General features: G+C 55.6%; 1 protein-coding gene across 1 annotated transcript; it reads right to left on the bottom strand.

Moving 5' to 3' along the window:
* Window positions 1-638: 638 nt before the first annotated feature.
* Window positions 639-19,398, bottom strand: LOC102682288 (ATP-dependent RNA helicase DQX1-like). Its single transcript, XM_069187574.1, has 12 exons — window positions 18,784-19,398; window positions 12,910-13,212; window positions 11,645-11,838; window positions 9,721-10,105; window positions 8,795-9,025; window positions 7,369-7,465; window positions 6,509-6,664; window positions 5,966-6,157; window positions 5,749-5,874; window positions 5,028-5,218; window positions 3,426-3,616; window positions 639-1,811 (listed from the first exon to the last, which is right to left on the bottom strand). Exons 2-12 carry the CDS (start codon window positions 13,192-13,194, stop codon window positions 1,598-1,600), a joined length of 2,262 nt encoding a protein of 753 aa, XP_069043675.1. The 5' UTR covers window positions 13,195-13,212; window positions 18,784-19,398; the 3' UTR covers window positions 639-1,597.
* Between the last annotated feature and the right edge of the window lie 750 nt (window positions 19,399-20,148).

Here is a 20,148-nt window from a genome sequence, read left to right as displayed (position 1 = left end):
AGGAGGGTAAATTAAAAAAATTCTAACCAAACTCTCCTAGCATTTGTAAAACCACTTGATGACTCATTTTCCTCTTTCATGGTTTACAAAGAACACGCACAGCGACGATGAAGCACACCATGGTGTACACTGAATTAGCATTCCTCTCCAGGAACTGCCCGAGGCCCAGAAAACCCCTGTTTCCCAAGCCCACAGGACAAGGAACTGCCGGACGAGTGCTGTCTCAGCGCCGCTTGCCTGGAATACTGGGGCCAGAGCTACGGTTTGACCCTGCCCGGATCCCGAGCTGATACAGTGTGCTCTCCCCTGCCTCCTTTTCCCTCCTCACAGCACAGTGCAGCACACAAGCAAGGCTCACCTTGACCTCTCAGCTGCACCTTCTGCATGACTGTTAGTAGCCAATTAATGTCTCTCATCCGTTTCTTGAAAGAAGAGAGGCTAATCAGCTGAACTGCTTGTTCCACACACCCACAACCCTTTGTGTAAAGAAGCGCCTCCTGTTCCCTTTATCTTCAACTGGAGGCCAGCAAAGCCAGGTCCCGATCCTCAGGGATTGATGCCCCTTGGCCTGCGCTCAGTGTGGCAGAGCGTAGGACCCCTTAACTGGCCGTATGTCAGACACCAACCACCCATCGGGACAGTGTCAAATCAGTTTAATCTGGAAAACAAAGTCACAGACCAACTGCTTGGCAAGTCTGGGAGACAGTCACAGGTACAGATCGGGAAGGACTACAGTAACTCCAGAAACACCAAGGCAAAGGAAGGAGGCTGAGCCGAAATTCAGCGCCCTGGCCTTCCATCTGCCTGTGTGCCACAGGAAGCAGAACTAACGGTGAGCACCTGTCCACTGAAAACAAAGATGGCCTCACTCTTCGAGCCCGTCACCATGTTTATTCCCAGGCTCTCTCTGGCCCCCACAACACACAGGCAGAGAAAACCAGCCCTGCACACAGCAGCTCGATGAGCCCTGCCTCGCGAGCTCCGGCCAGCCACGGGCGGCTCGTTACAACAAACCACAGATAAATACATACAAGCGCCCCGCGTGATGACCGTCACCCTTCAGCACTCTTTCTGAAGTCCGAGAGACAGAAATAAAGAAGCTCGCAGCTGTTCAAACAAAGGAAAGGGATGTCATCTGTATAAAGTGTCTGTTCTGTAAAACTGGTGTAATTTCCTGCGCCCTGTCACCCCGCTGCCCAGAGACCAGGGTTCGGAGCAGACCCCTTGGCGCAGACCCAGCAGGACCAGCAGGACTGGGCAGACTGGTGCTGCTCATACAACGAGCCTGTGAGCGGCTCGAACTCCAGCCCACTGGCGGCCCAGCGCCCCTGTGTGTCCAGTGCCCCTGTCTCTCAGGAGACAAGCGGGGCCCTCGCTTGTGCTGAGTCAGCCTCACACACCGCCCCAGCTGGGTGGCAGTAACACGCGATGCCCTGCAGGGGGTGCTGCTGTCAGGGCTGAGCCGAGCCGAGCAGAGGCCAGGCTGGGCTTGCAAGCCGATCTTCAGACCTGGTGCACAGAGCCGGACCTCAGCAGCTCACGGTCCACAGGTCTCTTCACCGAGACCCAGCGCAAACCCAGCACAGACCCCTGGGGCTCACTGCAGCGCACACAGCTCAGTCCTGCTCTGGTTCCGCGTCTCGCCAGGCGGACCGGTCGCCTGCTTCTCCTCCACCTGTCCGCCCCCCTCCCCCTCCCCTTCTAGCAGCTCCTGCGGGGGGGTCAGCCTCTGCCGCAGCTCCATCAGCAGGTCTCTGCCCTCGCTGGCCGGCAGGTTGCCCAGGTAATACTGCGGAGCGAGTTCCACCAGCCTGGAGAGAGAGGAGAGAGAGATCAGAGTACACTCCACCAGCCTGGAGAGAGAGGAGAGAGATCAGAGTACAGTCCACCAGCCTGGAGAGAGAGGAGAGAGACCAGAGTACACTCCACCAGCCCAGAGAGAGAGGAGAGAGATCAGAGTACAGTCCACCAGCCTGGAGAGAGAGGAGAGAGATCAGAGTACACCCCACCAGCCTGGAGAAAGAGGAGAGAGAGAGATCAGAGTACACCCCACCAGCCTGGAGAAAGAGGAGAGAGAGAGATCAGAGTACACCCCACCAGCCTGGAGAGAGAGGAGAGAGATCAGAGTACACCCCACCAGCCTGGAGAAAGAGGAGAGAGAGAGATCAGAGTACACCCCACCAGCCTGGAGAGAGAGGAGAGAGATCAGAGTACACCCCACCAGCCTGGAGAAAGAGGAGAGAGAGAGATCAGAGTACACCCCACCAGCCTGGAGAAAGAGGAGAGAGAGAGATCAGAGTACACCCCACCAGCCTGGAGAGAGAGGAGAGAGATCAGAGTACACCCCACCAGCCTGGAGAAAGAGGAGAGAGAGATCAGAGTACACCCCACCAGCCTGGAGAAAGAGGAGAGAGAGAGATCAGAGTACACCCCACCAGCCTGGAGAGAGAGGAGAGAGATCAGAGTACACCCCACCAGCCTGGAGAGAGAGGACAGAGATCAGAGTACACCCCACCAGCCCGGAGAGAGAGGAGAGAGATCAGAGTACACTCCACCAGCCCGGAGAGAGAGGGAGGAGAGATCAGAGTACAGTCCACCAGCCCGGAGAGAGAGGGAGGAGAGATCAGAGTACAGTCCACCAGCCCGGAGAGAGAGGAGAGAGATCAGAGTACACCCCACCAGCCTGGAGAGAGAGGAGAGAGATCAGAGTACAGTCCACCAGCCTGGAGAGAGAGGAGAGAGATCAGAGTACACTCCACCAGCCTGGAGAGAGAGGAGAGAGATCAGAGTACAGTCCACCAGCCTGGAGAGAGAGGAGAGAGACCAGAGTACACTCCACCAGCCCAGAGAGAGAGGAGAGAGATCAGAGTACACTCCACCAGCCTGGAGAAAGAGGAGAGAGAGAGATCAGAGTACACTTCACCAGCCTGGAGAGAGAGGAGAGAGATCAGAGTACACCCCACCAGCCTGGAGAGAGAGGAGAGAGATCAGAGTACACCCCACCAGCCTGGAGAGAGATCAGAGTACACTCCACCAGCCTGGAGAGAGAGGAGAGAGATCAGAGAGGAGAGAGATCAGAGTACACTCCACCAGACCGGAGAGAGGAGAGAGATCAGAGTACACCCCACCAGACCGGAGAGAGGAGAGAGATCAGAGTACACCCCACCAGCCTGGAGAGAGAGGGGAGAGATCAGAGTACACCCCACCAGCCTGGAGAGAGAGGGGAGAGATCAGAGTACAGTCCACCAGCCTGGAGAGAGAGGAGAGATAACCTAACCCAGCACAGACCTTGACAAGGGGCTGTTCTCTCTACCCCAGTGGCCCAACTTCCCAGCACCTTTCCCGCCAACTAACACTGCTGAGTGCACAGGGAGGCGCTCGGTTGCCCTCTGTGACTGGAGGAGGGGGCTCGAGGCCGGACTCACATCTCTGGCTGGATCTCCGACACGGTGCGGATGCAGTTGTTCTGGGAGATGGTGAACTCGTGGTACAGCACCCAGCTGGGTGGCCGAGGCAACGGGCGTCGCGACAGGTACCCCGAGAACGGGTGCAGGTGTGCCACGTGCCGATGCGTGAGGAGAAGGTAGTTCCCAGAGCCGTCCACGTCCCGGGCCACCTGAGACAGAGGGCAGAGAGAGGGACAGCTTTGGCACCGCTGCACACACTGAGCTCAACACCACACTCCCCACACCATCCCGGGCCACCTGAGACAGAGGGGAAGCCTGCGAGAGGCAGAGGCTGAGACGGAGGGAGTGTGAGATCTCCTGTCCCTGCCTGAGGAACAGACAGTGAGCCTGTCTCTCAATAATAATAATACAGTGTGTGATCTCCTGTCCCAGCCTGAGGAACAGACAGTAAGCCTGTCTCTCAATAATAATAATACAGTGTGTGATCTCCTGTCCCAGCCTGAGGAACAGACAGTGAGCCTGTCTCTCAATAATAATAATACAGTGTGAGATCTCCTGTCCCAGCCTGAGGAACAGACAGTGAGCCTGTCTCTCAATAATAATAATACAGTGTGTGATCTCCTGTCCCAGCCTGAGGAACAGACAGTGAGCCTGTCTCTCAATTATAATAATACAGTGTGAGATCTCCTGTCCCAGCCTGAGGAACAGACAGTGAGCCTGTCTCTCAATAATAATAATACAGTGTGTGATCTCCTGTCCCAGCCTGAGGAACAGACAGTGAGCCTATCTCTTAATAATAATACAGTGTGTGATCTCCTGTCCCAGCCTGAGGAACAGACAGTGAGCCCGTCTCTCAATAATAATAATACAGAGTGTGATCTCCTGTCCCAGCCTGAGGAACAGACAGTGAGCCTGTCTTTCAATAATAATAATACAGTGTGTGATCTCCTGCCCCAGCCTGAGGAACAGACAGTGAGCCTGTCTCTCAATAATAATAATACAGTGTGTGATCTCCTGTCCCAGCCTGAGGAACAGACAGTGAGCCTGTCTCTCAATAATAATAATACAGTGTGTGATCTCCTGTCCCAGCCTGAGGAACAGTCAGCCTGTCTCTCAATAATAATAATACAGTGTGTGATCTCCTGTCCCAGCCTGAGGAACAGACAGTGAGCCTGTCTCTCAATAATAATAATACAGTGTGTGATCTCCTGTCCCAGCCTGAGGAACAGACAGTGAGCCTGTCTCTCAATAATAATAATACAGTGTGTGATCTCCTGTCCCAGCCTGAGGAACAGTCAGCCTGTCTCTCAATAATAATAATACAGTGTGTGATCTCCTGTCCCAGCCTGAGGAACAGACAGTGAGCCTGTCTCTCAATAATAATAATACAGTGTGTGATCTCCTGCCCCAGCCTGAGGAACAGTCAGCCTGTCTCTCAATAATAATAATAATAATAATAATAATAATAATAATAATAATAAAAAATAATTTTGTTGGAATTGCTTTGACAAGACTGTTTTGATCAGCCATGCTGATAAAGCTCTGAGTCTGAAGTGAAAGTAATGCAAATGGGAGGGAGAGAGGTGGGTGTGTTGGGTGTGCTTGTGTGCAGAGCGCCACCTTGAGGAAGAACCCGGAGATGAGCGCCCTCTTGATGTTGCTGGCGTTGTCCTGGGAGCCGAAGGCGGGCGGCGACACAGGCAGCTCGATCCGGTTCATGATGTCCAGCAGCTCTCCGCGGATCACATCGGCCAGACGCAGAGCCGAGGGGCTCAGGAAGTTCTTCACACACCAGCCCTCATCCTCGCCGTCTGGGGAACAACACACACACGCTGGGTCAGTACACAACACCCTCACTCATACACACAACACACACACACACACGCTGGGTCAGTACACAACACCCTCACTCATACACACAACACACACACACACACGCTGGGTCAGTACACAACACCCTCACTCATACACACAACACACACACACACACGCTGGGTCAGTACACAACACCCTCACTCATACACACAACACACACACACGCTGGGTCAGTACACAACACCCTCACTCATACACACAACACACACACACGCTGGGTCAGTACACAACACCCTCACTCATACACACAACACACAGACACATGCTGGGCCACACACAGGGTCTCACACACACACACGGACACACGGACACACGGACACACGGACACACGGACACACGGACACACGGACACATGCTGGGCCAAACACAGGGTCTCACACACACACAGACACAGACATAGACAGACACACACACAGGGTCACACACACACACACACGCTGATCAGGAGGCTGCTCCAGGGACTCACGCTGCTTGTAGGCGTTGTAGACGTTGACGAGGGTCAGGTGATCTCCATCGGGGTGCAGCAGGGGTCGCCGGTGAGTGGCAGCTGCCTCCTCGCTGTGGGCAGGGGGCGTCAGGAAGCAGGGGGGCGCTGTGGAGAGGCACGGCGACCGGTCAGACACGGCGGGGGGCAGGAGGGCTGGGCAAGCTGGGGCAGGCGGGGCACGGGCGCGGCGCGGTACCTGTCAGCATGGCGGCGATGGTGAGCAGCTCGCTGACGCAGTCGAACTCACAGGCGGCGATCAGCGCCTTGGCCAGCTGGGGGTCCAGGGGGAACTCCGACATGATGATGCCCACTTCCGACAGGTTCCCGTCGTCATCCAGCGCTGCCAGGTAGTCCAGGTCCTCCAGCGCCTGCATCAGGGCCTCCGGGGCTGCGGGCACACGGGGTCACGACCCTGGCGTCACACGGCGGTGCCGACAGCACGGCCCGGACCACCCCAGCTCGGACAGCGGGGCGCCGCAGGACAGCGCACCCCACCCCAGCTCGGACAGCGCACCCCACCCCAGCTCGGACAGCGGGGCGCCGCAGGACAGCCCCCCCACCCCAGCTCGGACAGCGCACCCCACCCCAGCTCGGACAGCGGGGCGCCGCAGGACAGCGCACCCCACCCCAGCTCGGACAGCGCACCCCACCCCAGCTCGGACAGCGGGGCGCCGCAGGACAGCCCCCCCACCCCAGCTCCGACAGCGGGGCGCCGCAGGACAGCCCTGTGCTCTCTCACCTGGCCGGTCCAGGAACTGGCACTGCCCCATGTCCGCGATGTCCAGCCTCTTCAGGAGCAGCACCAGGTGGCTCAGGTTCTCCTCCCAGACTCCTGGGCAGCGCCACTCCGGCATCACTTCGTACTGGGCCGGGGCGTAGAGCCGGAAACACAGCCCTGGGACAGACCCAGACACGGGGAGAGAGCAGAGCAACGTCAGCCTCAGCCTGGAACACAGCAGCACAGACTGCCTCCACCTCCCCCAGGCTCCTTCATGACTCCCTCAGGACAGCCTGAGCCCTGCAGGCAGAGGCACTGAGAGCAGCCCTGAGCCCTGCAGGCACTGAGAGCAGCCCTGAGCCCTGCAGGCACTGAGAGCAGCCCTGAGCCCTGCAGGCACTGAGAGCAGCCCTGAGCCCTGCAGGCACTGAGAGCAGCCCTGAGCCCTGCAGGCAGAGACACTGAGAGCAGCCCTGAGCCCTGCAGGCACTGAGAGCAGCCCTGAGCCCTGCAGGCAGAGACACTGAGAGCAGCCCTGAGCCCTGCAGGCAGAGACACTGAGAGCAGCCCTGAGCCCTGCAGGCAGAGACACTGAGAGCAGCCCTGAGCCCTGCAGGCACTGAGAGCAGCCCTGAGCCCTGCAGACAGAGACACTGTAAGCAGCCCTGAGCCTTGCAGGCAGCCCTGGTGAGGAAGCCCTCCCTTTGCTGGAGAGAGCAGATACAATCCCAAACTCCCCTCTACATCTGCTGCACCATCAACTGACAGCACAGCCAAGCAAAACACCTTCAATTCCAGGAAGATCCTGAAGGAACAGTTTGTCATGCCTCCAGGAAGATGGACGTACATGTGTGCTCGGTGACCGGCAGTGCTGCCCTTACCTGGGCTGCTGCTCACTCGCTGCCTGCGCAGCTCTGCCTGGCTCCTGCTGATTGGCCGGAGGACCTGGGAGTCGGCTCTGATTCGTGGATTATAAACCTATGGCAGAGGAGCAGAGCACCCTGACTCAGGGGAGCACGAGCCTAGAGCAGGGCTGGAGAGCCTGCGTCTGCAGGTCTTCACTGAACCTCGGCTCCTAACGAGCTTATCAGATCGTTAGTAACCTAACGGGAGCAGCAGAATCTCCCAGCTCTCCAGGTGCTGCTGCTTGGAACAGACACAGAAAACCCGCAGACGCACTGGCCCCAGGAAAAAGGATGAAAAGGAAAAACAAAACAGGCCACACAATCTACCTGCAGAACCTGAGGAAAAGGTTTAACATTTCCTTGGGGAATTTTAATCCACCCAACGCACAGACACTTCCCGTCAGCCCTACCACCTGCTTTGCATAGGTCGATAGTTGTGTTATGCCTGGATTTCCTCTCTTTTGCACCCAAGGCCAGTGGGGAGCCCTTCCTCAGTGCCTGGCCCCCAGTGTGCTGGACACTGGACACTGGACACTGGACACTGGACACTGGACACTGGACACTGGACACTGGACACTGGACACTGGACACTGGACAAGCCCCTGTAGGTGACGTCTGCAGTCTCTCTGCTCTGGCCAAGGGAGAGGAGGGCCCAGGTGTGCTGGAGTTCTTCGGGTTTGCTTTTCGCAGATCTCTGAAACCCTTTCTCTCGGCTTCCACTGGCAACAGCTCCACTCCCACACTGAGCCCACTCACTGTCCCTGGTCTCTCAGAGCTCCAGCCCCGCACTCAGCCCACTCGCTGTCCCTGCCTCAGAGTGGAGTATGTAAATTAGACATGTAGCTCTTCCTGAGGTGGATGAAATATGCAAATCTGGGCAGGTGAGATAAGGGTTTTGTGTCACTGTAAGCCTTGCCTAGGAAAGTGTGCTGTGGCTCAGCACGCTAAGTGCTCAGTGAACAGCAGAGTGAAAGCTAACACAAGCGTGTTAGGAGCACATAGTCCTGGGAAAAGCCCAACACAAGCTTAGTAAATTACAGCAAATGTTAATGTGGTACAACACTGATGCAGTACAATATAAACGTAGTATAACACTGGAATACACTGATCGCACAGAGATAAAGACAGAGAGACAGAGACACACTGATACACACAGAGACAGAGTCAGAGACACAGTGATAAAGACAGAGAGAGACACACACAGAGAGACAGAGAGACACACTGATACACAGCGAGACAGAGTCAGAGACACACAGAGAGACAGAGAGACACACTGATACACAGCGAGACAGAGTCAGAGACACACAGAGAGACAGAGAGACACACTGATACACAGCGAGACAGAGTCCGAGACGCAGAGAGACAGAGGGACACAGCGAAGGGAACTGAGGGACAGACTCACAGTCTTGAGGGCGACGCCAGTGTCCACGACGTAGCGGATGTTGCCGAGGGAGAAGGAGGCCTCGCCCAGCGTGTCTGTGAGCACCACGCGGCGCCGCCCGCCCTCGCCCTCGTACACACGCTGCGCCCCCTGGCCCAGCCCCATGTGCAGTGGCACAGCGCACACCTCCCCCAGCTGGGGCGACAGGGCCACAGCCTCTGTGCGGATCAGCGCGCTGCACTCCAAGATCTCCTGAGGGCGGAGAGAGTCACATCACACAGCGCGGGATCACACGACGCCCCCACAATCCCCTCTCTCCAGACCAGTGACGCCCCACAATCCCCTCTCTCCAGACCAGCGACGCCCCCACAATCCCCTCTCTCCAGACCAGCAACGCCCCACAATCCCCTCTCTCCAGACCAGCGACGCCCCCACAATCCCCTCTCTCTAGAGCAGTGTATCCCCCACAGTATCCCACAAAGTGCCGCCCAGAGTCTGCCTCCCAGCCCCGCCCAGAGCACTTTTGTGGCCAGAGAAGAGCAAACACACACAGCCCGGGACTGAAGGGAACGTCCTACCCTGACACACAGAAGAATTAGAGAAGACGGATGCAGGAGTCAAGGCCAGGCACTGGGGCTGTGCAATGACAGTGAAACACAGTCCAGAGCACTAGCAGAGCCCAGACGAACACCAGCAGGGAACTAACCCAGCGAGACCTGCTGTCTTCCTCACTATGGGCCCCTGCCCTTCTCCGACAGGCCCGGCGGACAGGAAGTGTTTAAGGGGCTCTTAAAGGGATGGCAGACATCATGCCTTCAGCCTCCTGACACAAATATGTTCTTCCCCAGCCTGGGCTGCGAACCCAGCCCACACCGCCTCTCTCACGCCCTCCTCACAGCCCGAGGGCCACGCAGGGTCAGAGATAAGAGCAGAATGGGGTCTGGTACCTCTGGGCTCGGCAGGAACACCAGGACGTCTCCCGGCTCTCCCTTGCGGTGGACGTCCAGCACCATGTGACAGGCAGCGGCGGGGCGGTCCCTGCCCTGCGGGTCCCGGTACAGCGTCTCCACGGCAACAGGGGGGGCGCGCGGGGGCACAGAGATGAGCGGGACGCCCTCGCCCAGGAAGGCGGAGAGCCGGGGGGCCAGCAGGGCCGAGGCGAGCAGCACCACGCGCAGCTCGGTGCGCTGGGCGCACACGTCGCGCAGCAGCCCCAGCAGGGCGTCGCTGGCCACGGAGCGCTCCTGCACCTCGTCCAGCACCACCACCCCGTACTGGTGCAGCAGGGGGTCCGACATCATCTCCCCGAGCAGCACCGAGTCACTGACGAACCTGCGGACACAGGGGGGTTCCCGGAGCGTCACCGGCGCTGTACCCCGGCACAGCGCAGCCTCACCGGCGCTGTACCCCGGCACAGCGCAGCCTCACCGACTCTGTACCCCGGCACAGCGCAGCCTCACCGACTCTGTACCCCGGCACAGCGCAGCCTCACCGACTCTGTACCCCGGCACAGCGCCGCCTCACCGACTCTGTACCCCGGCACAGCGCAGCCTCACCGGCTCTGTACCCCGGCACAGCGCAGCCTCACCGACCCTGTACCCCGGCACAGCGCAGCCTCACCGACCCTGTACCCCGGCACAGCGCAGCCTCACCGACCCTGTACCCCGGCACAGCGCAGCCTCACCGACTGTACCCCGGCACAGCGCAGCCTCACCGACTGTACCCCGGCACAGCGCAGCCTCACCGACCCTGTACCCCGGCACAGCGCAGCCTCACCGACTGTACCCCGGCACAGCGCAGCCTCACCGACTGTACCCCGGCACAGCGCAGCCTCACCGACCCTGTACCCCGGCACAGCGCAGCCTCACCGACTGTACCCCGGCACAGCGCAGCCTCACCGACTGTACCCCGGCACAGCGCAGCCTCACCGACTGTACCCCGGCACAGCGCAGCCTCACCGACTGTACCCCGGCACAGCGCAGCCTCACCGACTGTACCCCGGCACAGCGCAGCCTCACCGACTGTACCCCGGCACAGCGCAGCCTCACCGACCCTGTACCCCGGCACAGCGCAGCCTCACCGACCCTGTACCCCGGCACAGCGCAGCCTCACCGACCCTGTACCCCGGCACAGCGCAGCCTCACCGACTGTACCCCGGCACAGCGCAGCCTCACCGACTGTACCCCGGCACAGCGCAGCCTCACCGACCCTGTACCCCGGCACAGCGCAGCCTCACCGACTGTACCCCGGCACAGCGCAGCCTCACCGACTGTACCCCGGCACAGCGCAGCCTCACCGACCCTGTACCCCGGCACAGCGCAGCCTCACCGGCTCTGTACCCCGGCACAGCGCAGCCTCACCGACTGTACCCCGGCACAGCGCAGCCTCACCGACCCTGTACCCCGGCACAGCGCAGCCTCACCGACTGTACCCCGGCACAGCGCAGCCTCACCGACTGTACCCCGGCACAGCGCAGCCTCACCGACTGTACCCCGGCACAGCGCAGCCTCACCGACCCTGTACCCCGGCACAGCGCAGCCTCACCGACTGTACCCCGGCACAGCGCAGCCTCACCGACTGTACCCCGGCACAGCGCAGCCTCACCGACCCTGTACCCCGGCACAGCGCAGCCTCACCGGCTCTGTACCCCGGCACAGCGCAGCCTCACCGGCTCTGTACCCCGGCACAGCGCAGCCTCACCGGCGCTGTACCCCGGCACAGCGCAGCCTCACCGACCCTGTACCCCGGCACAGCGCAGCCTCACCGACCCTGTACCCCGGCACAGCGCAGCCTCACCGGCTCTGTACCCCGGCACAGCGCAGCCTCACCGACTCTGTACCCCGGCACAGCGCAGCCTCACCGACTCTGTACCTGAGCATGCTGTCCGGCGTGCAGCATTCCTCATACGGCACCCTGTATCCCACCTCCAGCCCCAGATTCAGGTCCATCTCATCGGCCACTCTCAGCGCCAGGCTCATGGCGGCCAGGCTGTGTGGCTGCGTCACGGCCACCACTCCTCCAGAGAACTGCAGGGAGAGGGCGTACTCCGCACACCACTGAGGGACCTGGAGACAGAGGGAGAGGGTCACAGGGCCGCCCCCCCGCCAGCCTCACACTGAGGAGAGCAGGAGCACCCACAGTACAGTACAGGCCTGGCCATGGGGTGCTGCAGTTTCACAGCTCTGTGGTCTTCAGGCCAGGCTGTGTGGCCCGACTGTGCGCTCGAGTCTCAGTCATGTTCAGAAAGAGCTTGTGGGCCGCAGTGCTGCGACCAGTGTGCACTCTCAGCCCGCAGTGTTTCCAGCACGCGGTGTACCCCAGGACAGAGCAAGAAGAGCAGGACAACAGAGGCAGATGGGATGGGGAATAGTGGGGTACAGTGGAGTGCAGTGGGGGTACAGCAGAGTGCGGTGGAGACACAATGGGGTACACTAGAGGTACAGTGGAGTGCAGTGGGATGCAGTGGAGGTGCAGTGGAGGTGCAGTGGGATGCAGTGGGATGCAGTGGAGGTGCAGTGGAGGTGCAGTGGAGGTGCAGTGGAGGTGCAGTGGGATGCAACGGAGGTGCAGTGGAGGTGCAGTGGAGGTGCAGTGGGATGCAGTGGAGGTGCAGTGGGGGTGCAGTGGAGGTGCAGTGGGGGTGCAGTGGAGGTGCAGTGGGATGCAGTGGGATGCAGTGGAGGTGCAGTGGGGGTGCAGTGGGGGTGCAGTGGGATGCAGTGGAGGTGCAGTGGAGGTGCAGTGGTGGTGCAGTGGGATGCAGTGGAGGTGCAGTGGAGGTGCAGTGGGGTGCAGTGGAGGTGCAGTGGGATGCAGTGGAGGTGCAGTGGGGTGCAGTGGAGGTGCAGCGGAGGTGCAGTGGAGGTGCAGTGGGGGTGCAGTGGAGGTGCAGTGGGGTGCAGTGGAGGTGCAGTGGGATGCAGTGGAGGTGCAGTGGGGGTGCAGTGGGGGTGCAGTGGAGGTGCAGTGGGATGCAGTGGAGGTGCAGTGGAGGTGCAGTGGAGGTGCAGTGGGATGCAGTGGAGGTGCAGTGGGATGCAGTGGAGGTGCAGTGGAGGTGCAGTGGAGTGCAGTGGAGTGCAGTGGAGGTGCATTGGGGTGCAGTGGGGTGCATGGCGGCACAGGAGAAGCCAGACCTGAGTGCTCTTCCCAGTGCCGCTCTCCCCAGACACGATGACCATGCTGCTGCTCTCCAGGCTCTCCAGCAGGCTGTACTTCATTGCCCACACAGGCAGCTGGCGCCGCCCCTCCAGCAGCTGGTAGTACCGTGAGGAGAACGGCAGGCCATCATAGGGGTTCACTTCCAGGTCACTGTCTGAGCACGCGCCCCCCTCCTCCGCCTCCCCATCAGCCTCCCCCGAGAACAGAGAGCTGGCAGACAGAGAGTCCAGGGCCTCGGGGACGAGAGCAGAGCCAGACATCACTGGGCACAGAGACCCCTGCAAGAGAGACGCAGGACACAGAGCTCAGACTCAGAGAGTCTACTGGCATCAAATACAGCACACGGTGAAGGACAGCACTGCCAAAGCAGCAGCTAACAGCAGAACAACTATATCATTATTGAGAGACAAGCTCACTGTTCCTCAGGCTGGGACAGGAGATCACACACTGTATTATTATTATTGAGAGACAGGCTCACTGTCTGTTCTTCAGGCAGAGACAGGAGATCACACACTATATTATTATTATAGAGAGACAGGCTCACTGTTCCTCAGGCTGGGACAGGAGATCACACACTGTATTATTATCATTGAGAGACAGGCTCACTGTCTGTTCCTCAGGCTGGGACAGGAGATCACACGCTGTATTATTATTGAGAGACAGGCTCACTGTCTGTTCCTCAGGCTGGGACAGGAGATCACACACTGTATTATTATTATTGAGAGACAGGCTCACTGTCTGTTCCTCAGGCTGGGACAGGAGATCACACACTGTATTATTATTATTGAGAGACAGGCTCACTGTCTGTTCCTCAGGCTGGGACAGGAGATCACACACTGTATTATTATTAATAATATAACATATAATAAAGATGATAATAATAAAGCTATTGGAACTGGAGAAATTTAGAGAAGAAGAATGCACTTTTACAGATAGACAGGGAGTTGTGTCCTCTCCAGAGCTGCTCACTGTAGGGCCCTGGGGCTGGGCTGAGCACTCAGAGTGTCGGCATTCCACCACCTCAGGGAATGGGAGGAACTCTTGGAATGGGCGGAATTCTGCCTGGAGCCATAGAGCACCGGAGCAGCTGCTGCTGTGAAGAGCGACTTTTGTACAAATGCTTCTTACTGCTCGATAATACAACAGTGCAATAGCAGGAGAGACTCCAGTAGACACACCCTCTCACTGCTCTATAAGCAGGAGAGACTCCAGTGCAAACACACTCACTGCTCTAGAAGACAACACCGCACAATCAGGAGAGACTCCAGTACAAACACACACTCACTGCTCTACAGGCAGGAGAGACTCCAGTACACACACACACACCCTCAAACTCTGCAGCTGTATAACTGGACACTGATCTATGCAGTCCCCCCTGGAGGGGAATAATAGGACAATGAAGAGTGGAGAGCATAATCGGACGGCACATACCTCAGAAAGCACTCATCTTTGAAGATTTTAAAACGTCCACGAAACAATTATTGCTTTAATTGGACTTCCATCTCATCTGCCATATTAAATTAAATTAGTATGACATCATAATCCTTTTGTAATTAGATTTCTGTTGCTTTAAAATACAATGTGAATTGCCTTGTGACACTTATGAAAAGCCGCTGTAGAAATAAAACACTGCTGGTAATACTACAGTCCTCCTGTTGAGCACTGATATATTGCATAACACTCAGTGCTGGAAGAACAGTTACTTTATTGTCTGACATTTCACTGCAAAGATAGTAAGTGCAACGCAACAAGCACAGTTTGAGACATGCAAATCCCATTTAATCATATCCAGGACACAGAGACTAGCAGCTCCAGCGACTGACAGTCGCACCTGTGTGACACGGACATCAGCAGAGTGTGCAGTGCAGCCTGAGCCTCTGTATTTTTGACCCTGCCTGGACACGAGAGCTCGGAGTCTGCTTTCCCTCATCTACAGCAGCACTTACAGATTGTGCAGTGAAGTGCATTATATCCCGTGAGAGTGGGTTGAGAGCACAGAATACTCCTCACGCAACAATCCTGGAGCCAGTCTTACTTCAACACCTTCCCAGTCTCATGACAGCCTGTCTGCCAACAACCCCACCCTTGTCACCTGTCCACAGGTACGAAGTTCAAGAGGAGACGGTTATAAACCACACACTAAGACACACAAATGGCACAGCACAGACCACATATTACAGATCACAGAACACAGGATAGAGCTAGTCAATAAAATGAGCTTTCCATCACAATATCAATAAGTGTTTTTGTGAAACAAATGAGATTTCCATCACAATACGAATAAGTGTTCTTGGAGGACATATTACAAAGGAATTGCCAAACCATGATGTAAAATAAACCAGCATGACTAAATATCAGCAGTGTAACACAGGGGTGTACAAAACAGTACAACATACTACACAATGCATAATATGTCACAGCCTCTTGTACATCAGAGTCTGTCATACTGTGACACTGTAGTCCACAATACTGTGCAGAATACTGTGTGCTGTAGAGTTTGCAATACTGCAGTACACTGTGTGTTGTAGTCTGTAATACTGCAGTACACTGTGTGTTGTAGTCTGTAATACTGCAGTACACTGTGTGCTGTAGTCTGTAATACTGCAGTACACTGTGTGTTGTAGTCTGTAATACTGCAGTACACTGTGTGTTGTAGTCTGTAATACTGCAGTACAGTGTGCTGTAGTCTGTAATACTGCAGTACACTGTGTGTTGTAGTCTGTAATACTGCAGTACACTGTGTGCTGTAGTCTGTAATACTGCAGTACACTGTGTGTTGTAGTCTGTAATACTGCAGTACACTGTGTGCTGTAGTCTGTAATACTGCAGTACACTGTGTGCTGTAGTCTGTAATACTGCAGTACACTGTGTGTTGTAGTCTGTAATACTGCAGTACACTGTGTGTTGTAGTCTGTAATACTGCAGTACAGTGTGCTGTAGTCTGTAATACTGCAGTACACTGTGTGTTGTAGTCTGTAATACTGCAGTACACTGTGTGCTGTAGTCTGTAATACTGCAGTACACTGCGTGCTGTAGTCTGTAATACTGCAGTGCACTGTGTGTTGTAGTCTGTAATACTGCAGTACACTGCATGTTGTAGTCTGTAATACTGCAGTACACTGTGTGTTGTAGTCTGTAATACTGCAGTACACTGTGTGTTGCAGTCTGTAATACTGCAGTACACTGTGTGCTCTGATCTGTAGTCTGTAACACTGTGCATAGTACTGTGTGCTGAAGAGTCTTTCATACTTTTACATCAGGGTTTCTGTGGGGGCAAACACCCCATACATCCCCTGAGACACGCAGAGTTCTGTAAAAATTTCTCCAGTGCAGATAAAAACACCTAACAATGCAGCCTGCGATACGCATTGCTAATCAATATACAGGCCAATATCGATTGCTAAACAATATGGAGACGAGAACAACAAAATATCGGTCACACCTGGAAAACAGTGACCAGAGATCCTACCACAGCCAGGCCCTGCTGAGCCCAGAGAAGAGCCCCTCAGCCAGCTGGTCCGGAAGCTCACTGACACCAACCAGCCTCAGGACAGCACAGCTACAACAACACCCATCAAAATCATACCACATACCACACAACACGATCTCATCCACTGGGACACACACAAACACAACACAAACTGGAATACTACTGAACCCTAAACAGACAATACACAGTAGCTGAATATCTGACCAGGTCAAGTAACAGCAAAAAGAAACAGACCCTGACAAAGTACAGGCTCAGTGACCACAGCCTGGCCATAGAAACTGGGCGACACAGGCAGACCTGGCTGCCCAGAGAGGACAGGCTGTGCTCCCACTGCCAGCAGGACTTCCTACTGCACTGTGACAGATATTCTGGGACTAGAGAAACATTCTTCCCCAAATTTACAAATCTAATCCCAGAATCAGCACACCTTTCAGAATCAGAAAAGCTCCCAATCCTACTGGGAAATTAAACTCAATAGAGCTGCAGTCCAGTGGGTGATCTCCTGTCCCAGCCCGTCTCTCAATAATAATAATAATAATAATAATAATAATAATAATAATAGTGTGTGACCTGACCCAGCCTGAGGAACAGACAGTGAGCCTGTCTCTCAATAATAATAATACAGTGTGTGATCTCCTGTCCTAGTCTGAGGAACAGACAGTGAGCCTGTCTCTCAATAATAATAATACAGTGTGTGATCTCCTGCCCCAGCCTGAGGAACAGTGAGCCTGTCTCTCAATAATAATACAGTGTGTGATCTCCTGTCCCAGCCTGAGGAACAGACAGTGAGCCTGTCTCTCAATAATAATAATACAGTGTGTGATCTCCTGCCCCAGCCTGAGGAACAATGAGCCTGTCTCTCAATAATAATAATACAGTGTGTGATCTCCTATCCCAGCCTAAGGAACAGTCAGCCTGTCTCTCAATAATAATAATAATACAGTGTGTGATCTCCTGTCCCAGCCTGAGAAACAGACAGTGAGCCTGTCTCTCAATAATAATAATACAGTGTGTGATCTCCTGTCCCAGCCTGAGGAACAGACAGTGAGCCTGTCTCTCAATAATAATACAGCGTGTGATCTCCTGTCCCAGCCTGAGGAACAGACAGTGAGCCTGTCTCTCAATAATAATAATACAGTGTGTGATCTCTTGTCCCAGTCTGAGGAACAGACAGTGAGCCTGTCTCTCAATAATAATACAGCGTGTGATCTCCTGTCCCAGTCTGAGGAACAGTGTCACTGTCTCTCAATAATAATAATACAGTGTGTGACCTGTCCCAGCCTGGGGAACAGACAGTGAGCCTTTCTCAATAATGTTTAATCTGATGTCTGTAAAAATCCAGTAATATGATGGTACTGTAAATGTCTGTAGATTTTGTGTTGATCGTATCTGCTTTGAAAAGCTCTAATTCATCGATCACACCAATAAAGCTCTGAACTTGAATTTAAAAAAATTGGCAGACAGAGCAGATTCAGAGAGGGAGAGAGACAGAGATGGAGATGCTGGGAGGATGAGGCTAGGGGATATTATCTTCTTAAACACTCATGATGAATCACTCATCATCTCCCTGAGCAGGATTACTGACCCAGACACAAACAGCCCTGTTATCACACACTGCAGCTAGAACACCTATCAGCGCCTGTGCTCTGTGTGCAGGGCATGACGTTGTGCTTGTCTTTCTGGGTGTCTGGCTTGGTGTTTGTGTAGTTATAGGGGAGTGTGTAGTTCTCTGTATCAATGCATTTCTGTATTTCTCTGTGTGTTGTGGTGATTGTGTATATCCATCTCAGTGCTTCTCTGCGTAGAAGTGTGCTTTTTGTGTTTCTGTGCCTGTCAGCGCATATGTTTCTCTGCATGCCCGTGTGTGTATTTGTGTGTTTCTGTGCCCGTCAGTGTGTGTATTTGTGTTTCTGTGCCTGGCAGAGTGTGTGTGTGTGTGTGTGTGTTTGTGTTTCTGTGCCTGGCAGAGTGTGTGTGTATTTGTGTTTCTGTGCCTGGCAGAGTGAGTGTGTATTTGTGTTTCTCTGCCTGTCAGAGTGTGTGTTTCTCTGCCTGTCAGAGTGTGTGTGTGTGTGTTTGTGTTTCTCTGCCTGTCAGAGTGTGTGTGTGTGTGTTTGTGTTTCTCTGCCTGTCAGTGTGTGTGTGTGCGCCACGGCCGGAGTGACAGAGCCCGTGAATCAGCAGCAGTCCCGCAGGCTCAGGAGAGGAGGCTCCAGACAATGGCGCAGAACAGGTGACGATTCCCCCTCTCGGTTCCACGTCTGCTCTGCGCCTCTCGGGCTCCCCGGCTACGTGTCAGCTGACTGTCACTCTTTGGGGAACAGCGCGGACACCCACGACACAGCCCGGCCCCGCTCACCTGCTGCTCATCCCCCGCTGGAGCGGCGCCGGCCAGGTCTCCGGGCTGAGGTACCGGTCCGGTCCGGTGCGTGGGCCGGCTGTGAGTTTTCTTCACGGCGGCGCTTCTTCACCCGCGGCGGTCGGCGAGCCCCTGCCGTCCGGAGCTACAGCGCCAGCGCGCAACAGCAGCTCCGCCTGTCCCGCAGCTCCGGGCCGAGAGGTCAGTCTGCGGACCCGCTTTCCGAGCGCGTCCCCGCCGCGGCCATGTTTCCTGCTCACCGTCCGCAGGTGGGGCTGAGGGGCGGAGCTGCGCGCCGGGCTGGGGCTTCTGTCGGCAAACACGATCTGCACCGTCACCAGGGGACTCGCAAACCAGCCAGCACCGTGCGCCTGTTTCCGATACACATTGTAAATACAAAATGGATCTGTGATTCCAAAAGCTAAGTTTCGTTTAAAAGGTAAATTGCTCCAATACAATCTGACAAGAGCGATCTGTTCTGGGTTAATCCTCAGTGTAGACACGTCTCCGTGTCCGAGCGACCAGGGCGTGAACACCCAGCGCCCAGCTGCTCTCCTCTGCCTGGAGCCGGACTGTCGCCCCCTGGTGGCAGAGTCTCTGCATGGCTGTCGCTCTGTCGCTTTGTTTATCTCTGAGCGCTTAATCTGGCATCGGGACTCTACTGAACCCTCGCAGTCAGCATGATCTCAGCGACCTTAATCCCCGGTCTCGGTTACAGATATCTGACTCTGACATCAGAGCTTCTACTGCCGATTCCGACAGACGTCAGAGGTGCTGGGGGGAAACGCGTAGAGCAGAAGTGAGCTCAGGTTTTCATCATATCAGAACGCTTTCTGACGTGAAAAAGTTTTACTTTGAATAAAACAGTTTTATTTTGAATAAAACGAGTTCTGGTAACAACAGACACACCATTATCTTACTGTTGGATTCAAAGTGTAACTTTTTCATTAAACTGAAAATCTTCAACTTTGACAAGCCATGAAAATGACTCTGGAAAATGTTCGGAAATGTTAGGAGCACTGTAGGCACACGACCTGCCGCAACATTCAAGCACACAGAAAAGAGCAAGAATAGAAAGTGAGGATGGGTTACACCCAACACCCTGCCAGGACCTGCAGCAGCATTCCGTTCTCAATCACCTTTATTGATTTCTCTTTAAACACGCTGGACATTCATCTGGGCTGGACACAGCATGCCCATCCCTGCTACAGCACGCACACAGCGCAGTCACGACGGCTCGGGAGATCAGCAGCAGCACGCCCCCCTGTGGCAGGGCAGAGAAGCACCCCCATCTGAGCAAGACCCTCTGCCAGGTGCTCCTGTGGCCTGCCCAGATTATACACAAGCACAAAGTACAGTTCCTGG

This window comes from Lepisosteus oculatus, chromosome 3, assembly GCF_040954835.1.
Source record: "Lepisosteus oculatus isolate fLepOcu1 chromosome 3, fLepOcu1.hap2, whole genome shotgun sequence".
Taxonomy (NCBI): Eukaryota; Metazoa; Chordata; class Actinopteri; order Semionotiformes; family Lepisosteidae; genus Lepisosteus; species Lepisosteus oculatus.
Note: the sequence above shows the minus strand (reverse complement) of the source record. Positions and strands in the feature narration are given on the sequence as shown.